Genomic DNA, 22791 nt, shown 5'->3' on the forward strand with positions numbered 1-22791 from the left:
TAAGCTAGTTCAGCTCACAAGTTAGTCCAGAGCTTCCATCACAAAGAAATACAAAATTACCTTTACTGTTCTATTCTTTTTGTCCCCTGTCTCCCCAGTTCTGAAAAAAAAAAACAAACATCCTGTCCAGTTTTTCAGAGGTTTGGCAATATAAAGCTTACCTTCCTGTTGTACACTTTGAGGAATTTAAGCATTCGTTTGTCTAAAAGATCGATCAAACAATGATTTCTTTCCATGTATGCTCGCTTAAAATATCAATGGAAAGTCAACAGCCTGAACACAGTATGTGCTCGATAAATTCTTCACAAATGAGTAAATGAAAATACAGCCTTGCTCTTACAAAGTACTCAAAAAGCTCACAAGACAGCTAGAGGCACTAATGAAAATGGTATTTCTATTTTAAAATCTTGTTTACATTTTGTTGGAAATGTTCAGCTATGGATAAAGGCTACAAGTTCTGTGTGAAAATGATTTCTGAATAGCCCTCTTACGGGAGTTGTCAGAGAAGTTACAGGTTGCAAATAATACTAGGAAAATAAATTATGTTGAATAAAAAGTTGAAATATGAATTCTGGAGTCTCTTCCTAAGATTTCAAGAATCCAAATATTTCCTGGAGGTTGTGACCAGTAGACACACAGTAGAATGGGCCCCAGAAGTTACTATTGCACACCAGGACAGATAGAGGGGGCTTAGTTTGTGGTAAACAGGACAAGGAGGAAGATTGGGTCTTGCAGTAGTTTTCTCAAATTTGGCTAGTGGTTAAGACATAAGTATCTCCCTTGAGAGGGGCTAATATATAAGCAAGGAGTAAACATCTTTCCCCTTTAACCCTATTTTTCTTTATAAAATACCCATCCTGAAATACTCCCCTCAGACACCAGTCCCCTGATGTTGCTTGGTCCTGTCTTGCTTTATGTGACAATAAAACCTTTTCCTTTAAGAAACTACTCCAATGTACAGGTAATTCTTACCTGTTGAACCTGCTCTCTCACTGCTTCAGCAATGCTTCTGTGATGTATGTGTGAAGCCTATTGATGTGACTTACAAATAATGGATCATCTTAGTAATAAATTGATTGTCAAGGTAATTAACATCTTGAAATTGTGGCTAGTCATATATCTGGACAACCCCCCGGAGATTAATAAATGAGCCAAAGATAGAGATATACAGGAGGACACAGTGAGGATGGAGATGATTTCTCCGTGGCTGATGCAGGGAACCTTGTAGCTCCAGGATGACAGAGAACAAAGGCAATGGTGGATAAACCAAGGAAGAGATGTGCTTGATCACAGCGAGAAGTAAAGCAATGGGTGGGAGAGGAAACCTGGATTTTACTGGTGCAGTGAGTCACGTGGACTGTGTAAATTTAGAGGAGGGTACTGACTCTTCATGGATACCGAGGGCATTCCCTGGTCAAGGGAGCCCATTCAGGGAAATACTGTGTGTCAGAAGGGATGCAGAGATCCTCAGAAGTTGGAATAGCCCAATAGTTTTGAGGACATGATAGTTCTCCGAAGAAAGTAAAGGCTAACTGGAGAGTGAAAGGATCTTGCCTTGACCGTTTATAGGTTCACATATGGATTTTTTTGTTGTGTTAAAGCTCCCAAGATAAACTTCAGAGGCCATCTAGTTTTATTTCTTCATTTTTCAGATGAGGAAATAGGTGCAGATACAGCCAAGTATTCCATATTTGCTCACAATCCATCCTCCCTCTTTCCCTACTTCTCCCTCTCTCCCTCTCCCTCTCCCTTTCTCTCTCTCTTCTACCTCTCTCCCACAATAACACTATCTTCCCATAAATATGAAGTAGGATGGACAAAATCCTAGTAATTATTCTCCAATTTTTGTTTTTATTGGGAGGGAAGAGGGTGACTAGATCTGTAAGCGTGCCAGTATGGGAAATTCCTGGTACTTTAATGCAGATCAGCAGTTTTTTGCACTGAAAATTTTACATTTGGGGGAGGGGCTGTACTGAGAGGCTAAATTACTTGTTTGTGTTCACCTAGCTAGTATGCATTGGAGATAGGACTTGAAATAAGATCTTAATGACTCTAAACTATACTATCTGGCTTTTCTCTTATGGACAATGAATTATCTGAAGTTATTGATGCAATATCACCTAAAGCAATGCATTCCAAATTCATTTTTGCATTTTTTACTTATCACCTACACACATATTTCATACATACATACATATATATATATATGTTAAAACACTTTGAAATGGTGCAATGTTTTTATATTCAAAACTTCTTAAACTGTGGCCACAACCCCATATGTGTAACTAACTGAATGTGGGAGCCATGAAATTTATGATTTATGATTTAATATCAATAAATGTTTGATTTATATACCTATTTTATATATTTATATGTCCAGTAAAATTTCTCAGGCAAAAAGGATTGTGAATAGAAAAACTTTTACGAATCTCTATATATGCATGTATATATTAGTATGTGTGTATACATACACATGTATATATGGATGTATGTATATACATATACTATATATGAATGTATATGCACAATATGTGTATATGTATGTCTGTATGTATATATGGATATGTATATCTATTACCATTTTAGAGTGTTTTCATATATTGCAAAGAGCTAATTTGATCTTCCTAGAAATCATATGTAAGGAAGGGCAGGATTTGTCCTATTTTATAGTATAAGAAACTGAGTCATACTTCTAGCTAATAGTAGGAGGAGGGTTAGAACCCTGGTCTCATCCTTTAGTCCCTGTCTACCTAACTCATGGGGTGGTTGTGAGGCAAGCAGTTTACAAATATTCAGATAGTTTAGAAGTATGAGTTATCTTGGAATGTTTTATTTCAAACCACGTACTTAGGAATGTCTCCCTTGCATTATTGATTTCTTTACACTCAGTTGTTCAACAAATATTTATAAAATGCCTACTGTATGCAAGTAACTGTTAGTGCTGGGGAAGTGGTAAAAAGATAAAAAATAGTTCATTCAGCTCAAGGAGCTAACTCACAACTAACCTTTTATAAGTGTCTGAATCACTTCCTTGTGCCCCATTTCGCAGGCTCGGAAGAGTGGAGTATGCTTCATGACGTCTGTAGCATCCACCTGAGCATGATGGTCCAATAATAACTTCACCGTGCTGACATGGCCAGAAAGAGCAGCTGCGTGTAAAGCTGAAAAGGAAGTGAGGAAGTTAGTAATAAAATCACGAGAAAAGGCTTTATTTTTTCATTGGCCTAAATATATATGTTTGGGTGTGTATGCACATATATGTACACACACTTATATATGTATGTATTTTTTACCCTAATTCCCTAAATTTAAATAGATCTTCATGGTTCCTGATTATCGTGTTAGTTAATACCACTTCTCATCTTTTTATTCATGAGTATCACCTAAGAAGTCAGTTCCTTCCTTTCCTTTCCCCTTTTTCTATCCTTACTATTCTTGCCCATGTGATTTTGTTTGTTTGAAACAATCACCTCTTCTTAGTTATTACTCTCTATCTTTTCCTTCCCTATTATTTTTTAGAAACTCAATTTCTTCAGGAGCTGAAATTCCACTTACCCCCAAATAGAAAATTGTAAGGAAAAAAAACAAACCTTAATATATCTCAAGGATGTCAAAGAGAGAAATAAAAGTCCAACTTATAACAAAGTATTCATATTTGCTACTCTTTATGATAGTGCCCATCTTTTTTTGGGGGGTGGGGTTTCATGGTTATAAGGATTTGGTGATCTTGATAGCTATAATGCTAAAATATGTGTGTGCATGTGTGCTTTCCCCAAGGGAATTCTTATACTCTAGGCTAAGCTGTGAATTATCTTAAGTTTTGGGCAGAGAAGGGCCAGTAGTTGTGTTCTTTGCAGCACCTTCTGATCCTTCTCCCATTCTCTTGGATGTGTGTTAGGGTGTTAGGGGATCCTGACATTCAGTATAGGGTCATGACAACAGAGAATGTTTTTGACAAATTTGTTGTTTGGTTGGATCCTATTTCTATTTTTGGCAAAGATGCTGAAGTAGTTTGCCATTTTCTTCTTTAGTCTGTTTTACAGATGAAGAACTGAGGCAAACAGAGTTAAATGTTTTGCTGAAGGTCACACAGCTAGGAAGATTTAAATTCAGGAAGATGCATCGTCTTGATTCCCAGCCCAGTGTTCTATCCACTAAGCTATCTAGCTGCTTTTCCAAAGATGCCTTACTCAGGAGACCTACAAAAAAGGCATGTATACATTTAGAAGTTAGGGGCCAGGTAAAATTCCCTGGAAAATGAAAACAATGTGTATATTTACTTAGTCCTTCTTCATTTACTCACTTCATTATTTTCTCCTTCAATCCATAAGTTCTTACCTGTACCTCCATATTTGTCTGTCATGTTAATATCAATGTCCAATTTTAAACTTAGCATTGTTCGAAGGACATCATCACTGCCTTTTCCTGCTGCCCACATAAAGGATGTTCTTCCCTCGAGGTCTGAATCATCCTTCACAGAAGGATGTTTCAAAAATACTTCCACTGTCTCCTGGAAGAAAGCGTCACTGAGTGAGCATTTAACATGATTGCTCTGTTATGACAAAAGAAGTCAACATGCATTATACAATGTGAAACTTTTACTTAAGGTTCTCCCCTCCTTTTTTCCTTTATCAATCACAAATTCTATTAAAAATTATATATATATATATATTTTTTTAATCTTTTTTTTTTTTTTTTTTGCTGAGTTAATTGGGGTTAAATGACACAGCCAGGAAGTGTTAAGTGTCTGAGGCCAGATTTGAACTTAGCTTATCATCTTATTACCTATACGGTACTCTACATGATAGACTAGGATTGCCCCATATCTTACAACAAAGAAAAGTCAGCAAAGTTGTTCCTGGGATTTGAATGGCCCATACCACTTTTGATGCAGCCTCATGGTTACCTAATGGAAGAAAAGATCCCACTTATTGGGAATTGGGGCCCCTCTGGCTTCATAGGTTTGGGAAGACCATGAGATTCATCTGACTCTGCCCTGTTGATCAGATAAGGTTTCACAGAAGTGGACTGCTTCCAGAGAAGCTAAGTGACATTGGATCCTGGTAAGCATATCTTTGCTATGGTCGGGCAAAGTAAATATCCTTTTATTAACTATTTAAAGACTTGTAAATTCCTCATTTTGTACCAATGTGGGACAAAATGGTGGTTATCACCCCTTATACTATTCTAGTGGTATGCTAGGGAATAGGAAACGTGTTAAAATGAGATCTAGTTCTAAGACTTCCCTTGGAAACATACAGATTGTATGACTCTGGGCAAGTTCACATTTTCTCTCCCTCTTTCACTTTTTCTCCCTCTCTTCCCCCTGTTTGCCTTTCCTTCCCTCCTTTCTCTTGCCTCCCCCCTCCATCTCTCTCATTTGCCCTATCTCTCTTTCCCTATTTTTTCTAGGTTTCTCTATCCTTCTCTGTAAAAATGAAGGGGTAAATCTAGATGGCCATAAGGGTACTTTCTACTTGCTTTAAAGAGTAGGAGTCAGAGATTTAAGAAGCATCATTCCGGATCATGGGTGGGAAAATAAAATAAATGGTAGTTCATAGAATCATAGACTATCAGATTTGGAAGAGTCCCCAGAGGCCTTGTAGACCAATCCTGATCAGAAAGTGTAGCGAGCTGTCGTCTCCAGAAGCTGCCGGATCGCTCTCTAGGAAGAGAACTGCTGTGTCTACTCAAATCTCTCCGACAGATTCTTCTTCCTGTAACGAACCGTTGTCTCCAGGCAGTTGCTGTTAACTCTTGTCCAAAGAAGTGACTTCCCTTCCTGCAGAGAGCCCCGTCAGGCCTGATGTAATGCAGAGAGTCTTTCTTCTTGAATCCTGGCTCTGAATCTCCTCCAGCTCTTATCCTTCTCCAGGCCGATCTGCCCTCTGCGCCCATTGCTGTCTCTTTTTATCCTCCCAGAGAATGGGCGTGGGATAATGCAAGGGCTTCTGGGAAGAACCACCCCAGCCAATGAGCTTGCCCCCTCTATCAAGTCAACCTGAGTTCTCACCTTGTAATTGTCCAGAAAACCTGAATTCTCACCTTGTCACCATCCAGACAACCTCAGTTCTCACCTAGTAATCCCAACATCTCCCCCTTTCTTTTGATTTAGAACATAGGACAGTCATGACCTTGAAACATAAATCCATCAATATGGGAAATATTACAGATAATTACATAAATGACCTTGAAACATAAATCCATCAATATGGGAAGTATTACAGATAATTACATAAATTACATAAGCATATAGTAACATAGTAACATAACGCATGCTAGAAGTATATAACAATCATAATCAAATAATCATAAATTGAAAATTTATAAATGTCCATAAGTCCATTGTCCATTAGTCTCATCTTGTGTGAGAAAGTCCAATGATTCCTGCTGATTTTAAAGTTCTTTAACAGTCTTTTTATTATCCATGCTCTTTCGGTGTAAGATGTTTCTTAGATCTTCTCCTTTATTTTGAGGTCTTTCTCTTTTTCTGTCTCTCTCTGATGGACAAGGCGAATATGACTCGTTGGCACCCATCTGATTCCTTCTCCTGCTGAAGAAATACAAGCAAACCCTCTCTCCCAGGCAGTTAACCTATCTAATTTCCTTCTATTTACCACTTTCTAAATCTCTTCTCATCATCTGACAATTACATTGGAGTTGTTTGCACTGGGTACAGCCCTGTTGGTTTAAAAGGCCTGTATTCTCCCCAAGTGTAATCCATTTTTGCAATCTGATTGCCTTTTGACTGACTTATCAGGTAATCCCTTTCTGCCATGTGATTGCTTCTCTGCTGATTGATTAAATCAGAGTCCTGACCTTCTAAAGGCTCTTTAGGTGTAACATCAGCTGCCATCATGCCCCAAGTCTTTTTTGCCTGGGGCCCTGGATCTGGGCCCCTCATCCTATTTCCCTGAATTAGTTTACACTCTGATGCCCAATGGAGTCCTCTGTTGCATTTTGGACATGGGGTTTTAGGTCTTCTTTCACCCTGTCTTCTCACTGTATCTCCATACCTACACTGAGCTCTTAGATGCCCAATTTTTCCACATTGAAAACATCGCCGAGTTTCTCTAGAAGTCCCTTGCCAGGAGGGACCCTGCCTTTCCACATTCATCATTGTCCGGGTGTAAAAAGCATTTGTTCCCACTGTAGCACAGCGTCTTATGATCTCCTCTAAAGGAGCATCTTTGTCTAATCCCCATATAATTCTTTTGCAAATCTCATTGGCATTTTCCTTAGCCAGATGTCTGGTCATTATTTCTGTAGCTGAATTTTCTCCAATAGTTCTTTTGACAGCAGTTTGCAAACGTCCCACAAAATCTGCAAAAGGTTCATTGGGACCTTGCTGTATTTTAGTGAAAGCCTCTCCGCGATCTTTCTGTCCAGGAAGGACACCCCAAGCTTTTATTGCAGCCTTAGCAATTTGTTCATATATTGTCATGGTATAATGAATCTGTTCCGAATTCTCTCCATACTGACCTTCACCAGCCAAGTGCTCAAAAGTGAATTGTGTGTTAACTCCTATTTCCAAATTGCATCTGACTTGAATTTTACATAATTCATGAAATTCCGCAAGCCATAATAAATTTTCTCCAGGTTCCAGGCATATCCTTGCTATGGATTTCCAATCATTCGGGGTTAGGACTTCATAAGACAAACCATCTAGTAACATTTTGACATAAGCTGATGTAGTCCCATAAAGAGTACAACCTTTTTTCAAATCCTTAATTTTATTCAAATCTAAAGGTGCATATCTTCTCATTTTATGACCTACAGAATCAATATTTTCAATCACAGGATATGCATGTATAAAATCACTTATATCCTGTCCTTCTCTCTTAGCTTTAACCAATGCTTTTTCTAATCTTGTCATAGGCTTAGGCTGCTTCACAGGCAATTCTGTTTGTGTTTCTGCCTCTTCCTCTCCTCCTTCTTGCTCCACCCATGAAGGGTTAATTGAGGGAGGAGATGGGAGGTGCTCCTGTTGCTCAGAATTGTACTTAACTTCATTGTTATCTGATTCATCCTTTTCACCTAGTTTAGTTGACACTTCCCCATTTTGCTCCTTCATCTCTTCCTTTAGAATAACATTGTTTAAAGCCATTTGGATTAAATTGTAGGTATGAATTGTATCTTTGGAAACTGAGTTTGGTCTGGAACCAAAGGGTAAAATGTCACAAAGGTAATTGTACTGTTCACCTAATTGCTCTCCTACTAATTTCCACTCATCTGGATCCAATTCTTCTTCCAGAGAAAAAGAAGGACATATGACCTTCACAGTTCTTAAAAGTTCAATAATCTCCTCTAAAATTATAATCAATCCTTGGCTTTTCATAACCTTGATGATGCTCTCTAAACATTTTCCTTGAACAGAAGTTGTTTGCCCCATTTCACTATAAGAGATTCCTGGTTTAGCCCTTAACAAGTTAAGTTCCTTATTTATCTATTAGCACGCTCACTTAATCTTTAACAAAGTTTCCTCGTTACTCACGGTTCTGGGTCAGAGAGACTGAGATCTAGATTGGAAGCTTTTCCACTGGAATCAGGACTGTGTCTGTCCCTGTTCGGGCGCCAAATTGCGAAGGTCTGATCTAGCTCTTCTTGTCAGGATAAGCAAAAGTCCTTGCCCCACGTTGGGCGCCAAATGTAGCGAGCTGTCGTCTCCAGAAGCTGCCGGATCGCTCTCTAGGAAGAGAACTGCTGTGTCTACTCAAATCTCTCCGACAGATTCTTCTTCCTGTAACGAACCGTTGTCTCCAGGCAGTTGCTGTTAACTCTTGTCCAAAGAAGTGACTTCCCTTCCTGCAGAGAGCCCCGTCAGGCCTGATGTAATGCAGAGAGTCTTTCTTCTTGAATCCTGGCTCTGAATCTCCTCCAGCTCTTATCCTTCTCCAGGCCGATCTGCCCTCTGCGCCCATTGCTGTCTCTTTTTATCCTCCCAGAGAATGGGCGTGGGATAATGCAAGGGCTTCTGGGAAGAACCACCCCAGCCAATGAGCTTGCCCCCTCTATCAAGTCAACCTGAGTTCTCACCTTGTAATTGTCCAGAAAACCTGAATTCTCACCTTGTCACCATCCAGACAACCTCAGTTCTCACCTAGTAATCCCAACAAGAAAGATTTCTTCCAATAGCACACCTGATATACATGATCATTTAACTTTCTCATAAGGGAGAGTCACATGAAACAACCCATTTTACTTTTAGGCAGATCTAACTGTTAGAAGTTGAGGATTCAAGGAATAATCATCGTGTCACAACTAACTGTAGAAGGTTTACACTCCAGGATGCTTATTGAGCACCAATTTCAGACATATGGGACAATAATAAAACATCCCATTGGAGAGAATTCTCAGCAGTACTGAATGAATCATTTGAACTTTCAGCTAGTGAAGCTTAAAGCTTCATTAGGATTGTTATGTATGTACACACAAAGCTGCACTTTAGTAATTCAATTCATCAGTGAATCTCGGATTTCATTAATGTGCGTATTCCCACCACTGAGAGAAGATGGCAGCTATTTAAGTCTTGTCCCTATTCTTCCACAAATCTTTGACTCCTTTTACCCCAATGTCCTTCTTCTAGGTCTTTTAACATTCCATGGGTACAGGCTATCCAACTGATCATTGTTCTTTGTTCTCTCTCCATGATTGGCTCACCTCCTTTTGTGGTCTTACATTCTCTCAACAATACCTTACACGATATCTGTGCAGGTAATTCTTGGAACCATCTTGTACTTTATTAGTGCTTACCATGCATCTTTGGATCACCTCTTGGTTTCTCTTTTGATTTCTTTTGAATCTTAAAGTGCCACCCTCTAAAAGTAAGAAGATTTTCCCAGTCCCCCTTAATGTTAATGGCTTCCTTCTGAGAAGATTTTTAATTGATCCTGTCTACATATTGGTAATATAGTTATTTGTATGTTGTTTCCCTCATTAGACTGAGTTTCTTGAGAACAGTTTTTTTTTGTTTGTTTTGTTTTGCTTTTCTTCATATCCCTAACTGCTTAGTATAGTGACCAGCACATAAGTATCTAATTAGTTAGAGTTGACTTTACCTGGAAAATCTTATGATGTTCCCAAGATTTGTAACTTTACGGTATCATTGGACTGAAAGAACATTTGTATTAAAAACATACATTTTTTTTTTTTGGTGCTAGGAAGCAACTTAGGAACATTAGAAGCACAGCAATTTCCCCAATGTAACCTAACCTTCTTTCTTCTTTCTATTCAGTCCTGCATAAAACCTCTTGTCCATGTATAATGCCTGACTCAAATTGATGAATTAACTCAACAAATTGAATTTTCTTTCTTTCTTTTCTTTTTTTTTTCCCCTGAGGCTGGGGTTAAGTGACTTGCTCAGGGTCACACAGCTAGGAAGTGTTAAGTGTCTGAGACCAGATTTGAACTCCGGTCCTCCTGACTTCAGGGCTGGTGCTCTATCCACTGCGCCACCTAGCTGCCCCAATAAATTGAATTTTCAATGGCCTATCATAGTGTGAACAAGGCTTTTTCATTCTTTAATTTTTCCTGAATGGATTTTTTTGTTGAATTCTTTTTAGAAATCATGGATCCCATTGAAGAGACCCATTAATGGTCTGGATCTTAATGAAATTAACACAAACTTATAAAGCAAAGCACTTATAAGACCCATAGTTTGTGTGATCTTGGACCACTTCATCAATATGGATCTCAGCTTCCTCATCTGCAAAATGAGAGATTTGGGCTAGATGACCTTTTTATCCCTTTCATCTCTAAACCCATGATCCTATGGTCAAAAACCAATTCTGAACCATTTTTTTTCATTATGAACTTCTTTGGGAGTCTTATGAAATCTATGCATTCTTTTTTAGAATCAGTTTTTTGAAAACAAAATAAAATAACAAAAGTTAAAGGAAACAAGTTAAAATATAGCTATCAAATATTTTAAATACACTAAATTTATAGATGATAGATTAAGAATCTCACCTCCAAAGTGAATCCCACTTCCCTTTGGACTCTGTACATGAAAACCTCCATTACAGTGATGAATGCTTTTGGTAAGCATATATATTTTATTTTACATCTCACTTGAGGGTAATAATGAGAGGGTCACAGCAACATCTATGATTGCATTTATCAAGGAATCTTGTATGATGTTATCTATGATAGCCTCCATAGTGGAGAGGAATATATATTTTTTTGCTCTATCAAATAAAATGTCTTTTTCATATATGGTAAAAGATATGGACTTTTGAAGAAAGTGTTAACATAATGTAATATAGTATAAAGTTTATATAATAAATTATTGAATTAGGTTATAGTGGAAGGCTTTTTTTAGTTCACAAATAAAAGGGATTGTTCAATGTAACATAGATGTGCTTGATGGCATGAAATAAATAATAATGACTAACATTTACAAAATGCTTTAAAGTTTGCTAAATACTTTATATATATATATATATATATATATATATATATATATATATATATATATATATATATATAATCTCATCTGATCTTTATAATAACCTTGTAAAGTAAGTGCTATTATTTTACCCATTATACATATAAGGAAACTGAGACTGAGAGAAGTTAATGACATTTCTAAGGTTATGCATCTAGTAAATTTTTGAAGCAGTATTTGAAATTACACAGGTCTTACTGACTGAAAGTCCCACACTAGATCACACAGCTGCTATTAAAACTACTTCATGTGAAAATAACAACTAAATACTTTATAAAAAGAGATTGGAAAAATGTGTGACATATGATAAATTAAAAATTTGTCATTTTAAATAAGCAAGTTATCATTAAAAAATCACTGTTATAATTCTCGCCCACATGAGCAAATGGTCAAAAGATTTGAATAATTTTCAAAAGATGAAATAGAAATTGTGAGTAGCTACTTTAAAAAGTACCTACATTTACTAATAATCAAAGAGATGCAAATTAAAACACTTTATCATGTCACATCTATCAAATGGATACAGATAATTAAAAGCACCAAAAATTCAGTTCTATGAGATTGTGGAAGAACAGGTACAATAATCCATTACTACTAGAATTGCAAATTTGTAAAATGTTTTGGGTGAGCATTCTGGTAGTACACAATAGGATGTTCAAAAATAACCATATCATCTGACCTAAAAATTCAACTGTTGGGAATATACTCTGAAAGTGTTATTAAAAACAACAGTGTTATCTTTAGAAGCAGTAAAGATCTGTGTTCATTCTCATTAGCACTAGAGATCTGTGTTTGTTCTTATTCTCTCTCTCTCTGTCTTTCTGTCTGTCTGCTATCTGTCTGTCTGTCTGTCTGTCTGTCTCTCTCTCTCTCTCTCTCACACACACACACACACACACACACATCCCTAGAAATAGTCTAAATGTTCAACAATAGGAGAGTGGCTAAATAAATCATGGTCCATTGATATGATGGAAAATAATGTAGTTAAATACTAACATGTATGAGGAAAACAAAGAAAACTAGAAAAATCTATATGAAATAATACAAAGTCAAAACACAGAACAAAAAGAATGGGATATGTGCTAACTACAATCACACAAGATGAAAAGTTAATGAGAATGAATAGACAAATAAAATACCCTGATGAGGACTGAGCAGAACTGAAAATCTGTTAAGATATTTTATGCACTGAAATGAATTAAATCAAACAGAATTAGTTACAAGGCAAGCTTGATGGATTGTATTGATTTTGGATGTTAATCTTTTAACAAAACATTTAAAAATGATGTAGTCTACTATATAAAATAATTTGCAAAAGACTGTTTACTTCCCATATTTTCATTAGTTATGTGTGCTAAGATAATTCTCATAAAGATTTTATAAAGATGAAAAAGCAGGAATAAGACTTGATAGTTAATGATACCACCTTTTATGGGGGGCATGAATATTTTCTCTGTTTCCCTCCCATTCTTTTGGTATTTTATAAAAATTTTCTTTCACCGCTTTTTAGATTGTTTTATTTCCTGTCCAGTTTCTTCAGTGTGTTCTTGGTCTGGTCTGGTTTCTTTTCTTAATTTCATCATATTTAATGCTATTTCTATCTATTATTCTAGGCTGATACAGTGTGTTCAAATGAGGTAGTTTCATTGGCACTGATCATAAAAACAGATAGCTATGGAAACATTGGCAAATTTGCTCCATTTTACATCTATTTGTTCTCTTACTTGTTTTAAAGTCTGAGTGCACTTGACATGCTGTGACTTAAATGGGTCTCACACCAAGCTCTCTATAGACTTGTGATTGCTTATACCACTATTTTATAAGGTAACATTGCTCATGATTTTCTGCTATCTCCTTTGTAATTATTTTATAAAAAATTAATATTTTAAACTGTCATTAATGGTATAAAATAGATGGGTTATGAAAGAATGTTAATTGGTTAATTGATTAGCTGAAATTGTTCTCCCCTCTATAAGGGGATCAAACATTTACTGGCTAATGCAGTTTCTGGATTCTTTCAGACTGTTTATTGTGGCAAATTGATTTATATTTGCTAGATGTACTAAGAAAATTATAAATCATGATAATTAAGACCACTACCTCTACCTTCTTATATTTATATTTTTAAATTTAATTTTGATGGACCAAGTCAATAATTATTGTCCTATATGTGATGTATATCTATGTCTTTGCTTCTGATTTGACATTGTTTTAACTGGTGAATAATCTAATTGCATATAAACAGCTGAAATTATTGCCATACCAGTCACCAATCACTTTAATTAAATTATAGTCAATTTCCTATTTGTGAATGCTATTTAGTGCTTTTCTAGTATCTTCTGACTCTCTAGAAGAAAGTATTCATGATTCATAAGTATGAAGTCTCTATTGAACTGATTATTTTTTCTGAGGACACTTATCCAAGTTGTCCCTCATTTAATTCTACTAACTTAAGTTATAGATTATAATCAATTAATATCCCTGGATAATTTCCTTTTGAGTTTCCTTCCTGCTCAGGGGGATTGAAATGCTAGGCTATATTTTAGCACAGATGAGATAGCTATGATCAACCCAAGAGGAAAAATTGTTAGAATACTTGAGCAATCATAAAACCTCTAAGTTATGAAAGACAAATGGCTATATTTTCTCTGACATTTTAAAATACCTCTCAGTAGGAGCAGAGGGAAAAAAATGGCCAGGAAAGTTCAAGAAGATGTCCTGAGCAGCAGGGAGAAGCATAGTGGGTAATTAGATCTAAGTAGACAAATGGACTTAGGCTTAGTGAGCAACTTCTGTTTGTAGTAGTTTGGGCCAGCAATGATTCTGCTGGCAGAAAGCAAAGCAATCTGCCCTTGCTTATCATTTCATAAAATAAGTTTTTGTTCAGCTTTTCAATCATATTCTACTCTGACTTCATTTGGCAAATGATTTGCCAAATTCTTGGCAAAGATACTGCAGTGGTTTGCCATTTCCTTTTCCAGCTCATTTTACAGATGAGGAAACTTAGGTAAACAGATTTAAGGGACTTGTTCAGAGTCACAAAGCTAGAAAGTATCTGAGGTCAGATTTGAACTCAGGAAGATTTTTCCTCACATCAGGCCCCATATTCTATCCATTGCCATCTAGTTGTCCCTTCATAAGATATAATTGATATTTTTATCACCATTTTATTATCAATTTATCAATTGATATAATCAACATTCATTGAATAATTAATGTTGAGGAGAAGTAAACTGGTCAGCTGCTATTGGGGAGATGTTAATAAGTTTTATGACAATGGGGGAAACTCACTAGATTAGGACTCATGAACAATATTAGGAAAAATCCCTAATCCTTCAGGATTGCCTCTAGAATTCTGAAGGGTGGTATAAGCAGCCATGCCCTAGGGACAGGACCTCTCAATGTGTGTAGGGTTTGGAAAAGTGGGTCCTATGATTTCCCTTATGATTTCCAAATTATAGACTAGTTAATTTGCTGGACAGTCACTCATAATTTTGCCAACTGCCTCTTCAGTATATACTACAAGAATAGATTTCTCAAAATAATATTTTGGATGACAGTAAGAAAGTTCAGACCTAGTTGTTCTACTACTGATCATTATTCCAGCCTTTTCTTTCTCATCAAATAATCCAGGCAGTACAATTTAAGATTACCACAACATTTATTTACATATCACAATCAGTCAATTCAGGCAAAAAGCTTCTATATTCAAGTAGAACCGAAATCTACATCCTAAATTGTTAATGCTAAGAATTTATCCACTTCTTAAAAGTCTATTTGGAATAGGCAAGAATTAAATGAAGCAAACTCCCTCTTAAATGAAAAGTAGGGCTGTTGGCAGTATGGGTAGGGGGCTGGATTTAGAAAAAGGAAGCTCTGGATACAGATACTGACTTTAATACTCATTTGCCAAGTGACCTGGTGCAAATTACAGAAATTCTCAAAACTTTGGTTTCATCATCTTTAAAATGAGAGTGTTGAACAAAATCACCTCCAATGTGAATTGGTATTAGGCTCCCCCAAAATCTTGGATCATTGAATTGCTGAGAATAGTTAAGTGATTCACAGTTGATCATTATACAATATTGCTGTTGCTGTGTACAATGTTCTGGTTCTGGAGAACTTCACATCACTTCTCTTTGCATCAGTTCATGTAAGTCTTTTCCAGGTTTTCCCTGGACATCCTGGAGAATAGCAGGATCCATTACTCACTTAAATGACCTGATGATGCAAGTATAGATAAACCTCCTAACATCCCTCTTATGCCTTCTTTTTTAAGAATAATTGAATCTCAAGAAGAGAATGCATCCCCTCTATAGTCACTCAGAGAAGTAACTCCAATACACATAGGAGATGAGTAAAAAAGCGTCTTTTTTTTTTTTTTTTTTTTTTTGCATCCAAGGAAGTTATTGTTAACATCTTCCTCTATACGAGGAAAAAAGGTTGATTAACTGCAAAGAGATTTTTCTATTATTTACAAAGTTATGAAATACGATCATTAAAAAATTTTCTGAGTGCTAGAGATAAGTGAAGGTAGAAAGGTACACAAAAGTGGGAAGGATCAAAGAAAAGAAAACAGGAGGGAACTTAAATTAAGGTATATAGCTTAAATTCTTTACAATGGGAAACAAAAAGAATGTTTACAAGAGTAAGGCAATCACCATTAGGGAAACTGTTGTTTACTTAAATTTCTCAGCATGAGTCTTAAAAACCAGAAAGCAAATTTGCAAATTATTGAAAGGAAACCAAATCAAACTGTAAATATCTAATGTCAATCCTTACCTTTCCTTTGGGGAAGGACCGGAAAAATGCGGCTGCAATTATACACAAAGTATCAAAAGAAAGCTGGGTTGGATTTATTGGAAAAATGACAAAGTAAATACCTTTTATGTATTTTGTGTTCTGGTAAGAAATATATTGTGTTTCCTTGCCCACAAATGTCTAAAGATGTCTTATCTTTTCTTTAATTAATACTTAAATGCATTCTTGGCTATGATGTACTAGCTGAGTAATGGTGGACGATTATTTAGAAATACATTATTCTATCTCTTTTTATCCTCATGACTATTTCAAAATTCTTTGACTTGATTCTAGTGGGGAAGAATAAATATAATTCTGAGTAATCCCTTTTCTTTAGTCAGATCTTCAGAGGCTGTGAAATATTTGACCTTAGGGATAAATTTTTTAAAAAGCCCACTTTTGCAGGGAGAGCTTTTGCGTAAGTGGGAGGGGTGAACACAACAAGGACACTTCTGGGGATCAAGAGCAAGGTCAAATATTTACAAAATCAAATGTATATTACTCAGCTTATTACTAATTACTCATTTTTGTTGTTTTCTATGTCCTTCAACCCAGAGATCTCATCAGTTGGACACATTTTATAAATGATAAAAGTTTAATTGTGGGTTGATGGGCATTTTTCAAACCAAGGGATGTAAACCTTAAATGGGGTAAAAGTTCAAGGGAGTCAAAGCGATTCAAGCTGTTATGCTCAAAAAATGTGCACCATGATTAGAAAATCAACTCTCCAGTGGGCATATTATCCCAAACAAATCTTCCTTTATTGACAGCACCTACAATATTCTGCTTAATTACTTGCTTTGTTGGGGAAGAGAGGTGGGCTCCTCATCCTACTGACAGCATCTGCTCTGCTTAATTACAAGCTTTGTCTCCCTCCAGGGCTGGAGCTGAATTTCCTCTTGCTCTGCAGCACAGCTGGGAAGACCTTTGAAACACAAGCGATTAAGGAGTCCCAGGTCAAGGGACTGTCTGAAGGAGGTCTACTCTGCCTGGTCTGGCACAGACAGAAAGCAACCTACCCCAGGGGGCCATGGGAACATGGGGAAATTGAGTGAGATGCACAGCCCAGAAATTGCCTGATTTTCCAGGTCCTTCTAGACTGACAGTCATGGCATGGCTTCACTATCTGTGTTTGCAGTTATTTTCCAGAACACACACATGTGCAGGGGTTAATCAAGGAAACAAATCCAAAACCAAAGATTAAAATTTTGGATTATTCCTCATTTGGGGTTGCCTGTTTTTCTTCCCCTCCTTTAATATGGACAGCCATTTGTTGTTCCTGTAATTTGTCCTATTCATTGACCAAATCACTCTGACAAAATTTTCAATTCATATTTCTAAGTTTCCTATTTATAAAGAATAAAAATATAAGTGTACTGATTGAAGCTGACAGATTAAATTTTAAAATAATCAAGATAATGTTAACAAAGAAAAATCTTAAGTATAATACATATAGTTTGTGGTCTCACAGAGTGCTGTTTTCCACAGCTTCCAGTTACCTGATCCACTGGTATAATAGTCTGAGATCACCTCTTTTAAATGTGGGATGTATATTATAAGAGGTGAGAAAATTTACCTCCTTCCCTTCTTTGCAAAGAGGGTAGGGGGCTCTGTAATGTCACATATGCTGTTGTACTGAGCTGATGTGTTGGTTATTTACTGAACTGCTACTCCCAGCACTGTTTCCTCTCCACTCCCGCTTCCTCTTGCTTCTTAATTCTCTGTTCTAAGGGATAACTTGGATATCTCTTTGGGTAGAGAAAAGGGATGCTTTGGGGAATAATGATTTAAAAATAAAAATTGCAATAAATTTTCTGAGGAATATCTTACTGCAAAATTACTCTGAGATGCATAATGGAGTGGTGTTGCTCCTTGGCTATCAGACGGAATGGTTCCCAACTTGTTTCTTTCCAGAAGGAGATGGACAATTTGCGCATGACCTAAAAAATTTTTTAAAAAGACTTGGCTGTGATAAAAGGCCGGTAAGATTCAATGAGTACACCCATACATACAAACATATACATATATATTCTGAAATGATTTTAAGTAGAAAGTGAATGATTGAAAAATTAAGATTCCCTAATGTTTATTGTGCAACAAGAAAATGATATTCATACACATGTATTGTACCTAGACTATATGGTAACACATGTAAAATGTATGGGATTGCCTGTCATCGGGGGGAGGGAATAGAGGGAGGGGGGGGATAATTTGGAAAAATGAATACAAGGGATAATATTATAAAAATATATATATAATAAAAATTATTAAGTAAAAAAAAAATAAAAGAAAAATTAAGATTCCCATATACAGGGGCATAGTCTTTAAAAATCCAGATTTTGGTGTTTTTTTTTCTTTTTAAATATATTTAAAATTATCTTGATTTGAAAAAAAATTAAATATGCATGTTGCTTCAAATGCATGCTGCATTCCTTCCCTCAACCCCTTCAAATTTGGCTTATACAAAAACCTGAGCACAGCTTGTAATTACACTCTTAGTAAGAGAAGGATGACAAAGTAACCAAGACAACAATGTGAATAAGAGGAAGAGAGTAGTGATGAAAAAATTGTATTAGCTATCTTTATTTGAATTGGAAGAGATGTGGGAAAAACTTGCCTGGTAGTTTTTACAAGATAATTTTATTTCATTTATTTAATTTCCTTCCTTTTTAAAGTGAGCTCATTTTTAGGGATATAGTTTATACTCAAACTGATATTTGATCCAGTATAGTAAATCTCTCTTATTTAAGGTAGCTGTTTCAAAGAAGATCATTAAAGAGGAGCAAATTGAAATTCTGTACTAAAGCTATGGCTGTTGGATGAGCCAAGAAAATGTATTACAAGTTTAAACAGAGATGGAATTGTATATGCAGTTTTAGAGACAGGTCTGGACCAGTACAGAAGGTGTTAGCGTTTGACTCTTGACCTCAAAAATGATTAGTCTTCACATAGTATATGACAGAGAACAGTGGTTTACTATCATGGGAAAACTATATGGAAATTCTCAGGATTTATTTTCTGGTCGTATTCCAACTGTGTTTGCAGGAATGAAAGGACAATGCTAAGTCTTGTTAGTTTTTTTTTTCTTAATATTCTGGTAAAAAGTTAAAGCCTTATAGAACGGTGTAGAATTTCTCATTACTCCCCCAGTCTTCCATCATAATTAAAATGAATACTTTGAAATGTAATAAAAGAAAAATGAAGGAAAATATACAACTTGGGAATGTTCTAAGTTGATGAAGTAGATCTTAGGAGAAATATAAATTAATACAACTAAAATTGAGGAAAAACTCATTTTTGTATTAATAAAGTCTTAGATTTTAAAACAAATATTAACAAATTTTAGGAGCTATAAATATTAAGAAACAGGATGGTCTAGTGGAAAAGCCTTAGATCCAGTCAAGAAAGAGAACTCTGATGGTATATGGAGTCCTGACTCAACTTAATAAATAGTTATTTGTATAATAATAAAATAGGTCATGTAACTAAGCCTGGACTGGGAGAAATGGAGCTAATATATAACAGTCTCTATATCAGAATGCTATTATGATGAGACAAGATAATGTCCTTAAAAAGCTATAAAAATCTGATTTGTTATTTAGATTGAATTCATTAATACATAGCATAACAGCATGGTATTTAGTTGATTAATCTATCACTTATTACTATTTTATAATGAGAAAATCATACTCAGAGTTGCATGGATCTCCAAAAGTTATCTAGTGCAATGCCTATTTCAACACAAACTAATAAAATGACCTGTGCTTAGATACTTCACCAATACATGAGAGCAATAGTCCTGAAGTCAGGAGGACATGGATTCAAATCTAGGCTCAGACATTTAATACTTCCTAGCTGTGTGACCCTGGGCAAGTCACTTAACCACAATTGCTTCAGCAAAAAACCAAAAACAAAGAAAAAAAACCTAACAACTGATACATGAAAGCCTAACTTATTAGACAGCTTTTTGGATGTCTCTAATTGTTCTTTATATTGAGCCCCAAAGCTTGCTTCTTGTAATTTTCACTCAGGAGTATCATTTCTTCTCTTTTTTTTTTTTTAAATTTTTTTTCAAAACATATGCATATATAATTTTCAATATTCACCCTTGCAAAATCTTTTGTTCCAAATTTTTCCCTCCCTTCCCTCACCTCCTTCCCTAGACAGCAAGTAATCCAATATATGTTAATGTGTGAAATTCTTCTATACGTGTTTCCACAATTATCTTACTATATGAGAAAAATCAGATCAAAAAGGAAAAAAGTGAGAAGGAAAACAAAATGCAAGCAAACAACAACAAAAAGTGAAAATTCTATGTTGTGATCCACTGGCAGTTCCCCCAGTCTTCTCTCTGGGTGCAGATGGCTCTCTCCTTCACAAGACCATTGGAACTGGCCTGAATCATCTCACTATTGAAAAGAGCCACGTCTGTCAAAATTGATCATTGTATAATCTTGCCATTTCTGTGTACAATGTTCTCCTGAATTCACTTAGCATCAGTTCATGTAAGAATAGGAGTTCTATTTCTGCCCTTTGTGGCTAAGCAAAATAAATCTAAACCCATTTCTATCTGATAACTCTAAATAATTGAAAAGAATGATCACCTCCCCTCCCACATTTTTTTCTTCTTTAAGCTAAACATTCTTGGTTCCTTCAAATGATCCTTATATCATCCTGGTCATCATCCTTTGGATATACACCATCTTATCAACACCTATATCTAAAGATGATGGATGAAATTCTTTGAATCCAATAATGCCCTGACTGATGCCCTGACTTGTTGGTTCCCGAGTGAACACCTGGTCAGAAGACCCACGTGTTCACTACCAAAATCCTTACCTCTTTTGGCTACCCATCTTGGCTTGGCCACCCAGGCTGGGGAGCCAGGGTGAAGAGCGCCAGGTTAAAGAGAGCGACTGCTGCCTGCAGTGGGCTTATAAAGGGCCTGTGAGGTCACACACACAGCCAACTAGCGGGAGAGCTGTCAGCCATTACGAAGCTATCTCAATATGGCCAGGATCCCACCCAAGGGCAGTCCTAATATCCACAGAGATTACTTCTGGGCAACTCAATCTCCCAATGCGCTGTGGTGCCCATTTAAAGGGCTCTTACAATTCCCTTCTCTTGTTTTGCGGGAACCGCATCCTTACAAATAACTATTACCTCCTTAGGAGTTCTAGATTCCATACTTAACAGCCTAAGTTTTTATTAGCTCCCAACTTAGATTGCTCAATTCCAAGGTTCCAAGGTATTTCTTATGTGAATTGTATAATCCTCAGACTTCCTCAGACCCTCTCCAAACTTGCATTTGTGAGGTTGATTTTTTCTTTTTTTCCCTCTTTTTTTTTTTTTTTTTAATTGCTGAGACAATTGTGGTTAAGTGACTTGCCCAGGGTCATACAGCTAGGTGTTAAATGTCTGAGATCACATTTGAACTCAGGTCCTCCTAACTTCAGGGCTGGTGCTCTATCCACTACACCACCTAGCTGCCCCATGAGGTTGATTTTTTAAAGTAGCTTTTTATTTTTCCAAATATATGCAAAGATAGTTTTTAACATTTATCTTTGCAAAACCTTGTGTTCCAAATTTTCTTCCTCCCTCCCTACCCCTCCCCTAGAAGCAAACAATCCAATATATGTTAAACATGTGCAGTTCTTCTAAATATATTTCCATATTTGCCATGCTGTGCAAGAAATATCAGATTAAAAGGGGAAAAACATGAAAAAGAAAAAAAACAAGTAAAACAATAACAAAAGTGAATATACTTTGCTTTGATTCACATTAAGTCTTTATAGTTATCTCTCTGCATGCAGATGCTCTTTTCATCACAAGTCTATTGGGATTGCTTTGAATCAAGATTGATTAAAAAAACTTAAATGAAGAACTTTATAGGTATCTCTATGAAATGTCATTAGCATTAGTTCACAATATTGCATAGTTTCCCTATTTAATTTTGGATATTTTACTTTGATACCTATTCTAGCTTTAAATCACTCACAGACTTATTATGGATGCTCTTCATTTCTTCATCCCAATCACTGAAGGCACTGTGCTAAAATATAGTACTGAATGGATCAATGAAAAAGTTCTGAAGTACTGTCCATAGGTAGTAATTAATGCTTTTTAGAGCTAGACACTTAAAAATAGTCTAAATCTATCTACTTTCATTCAGCCCACATTCCTCCATTTGGTTCACAAGAATATCATGGGAGATGTCAGTAAGAGGCTCCTGATTGGTCCCCATGGTCCCTGGCAGGAGAGATGGGGCAAAACCGTGTCTAAGATAACTGGTAACTGATCAGGAAGAGAATCCACTTAGCAGGCTTTAAAAAGAGCTATAACTTTTATTCTTTCCTTTCTGAACATGACTCTTGAGACTCTGCAAATGCCTAAGTCTAAGACTTGTCAAATGCCTTGTTGATTTATGGTTACAGAATTTCCATTGTTCCCTGGATTTATCAGTCTAGCATTCTTAACCAAAAGTAAGTATAAAATAATCATTTAAATGGCTCATAGCTAGTGGCTAATATTCAAAGATGTTA

The 22791-nt window shown here is 36.1% G+C and overlaps 1 protein-coding gene across 4 annotated transcripts in view; it reads right to left on the reverse strand.

Annotated features, from left to right (window-relative positions):
• The window catches only part of INVS (inversin), a 271870-nt gene that overhangs the window by 98108 nt on the left and 150971 nt on the right, over positions 1 to 22791 (reverse strand). For all 4 annotated transcript variants that reach the window (XM_074280074.1, XM_074280075.1, XM_074280072.1 and 1 more), the window contains 3 exons: positions 18080 to 18189; positions 4339 to 4510; positions 3006 to 3161 (listed from right to left, as the gene is read on the reverse strand). In XM_074280074.1, the coding sequence (XP_074136175.1) occupies positions 3006 to 3161; positions 4339 to 4510; positions 18080 to 18189 (438 nt within the window). The remainder of the gene's footprint in view (positions 1 to 3005; positions 3162 to 4338; positions 4511 to 18079; positions 18190 to 22791) is intronic.

This window comes from Sminthopsis crassicaudata, chromosome 1 (assembly GCF_048593235.1).
Source record: "Sminthopsis crassicaudata isolate SCR6 chromosome 1, ASM4859323v1, whole genome shotgun sequence".
Lineage (NCBI taxonomy): Eukaryota > Metazoa > Chordata > Mammalia > Dasyuromorphia > Dasyuridae > Sminthopsis > Sminthopsis crassicaudata.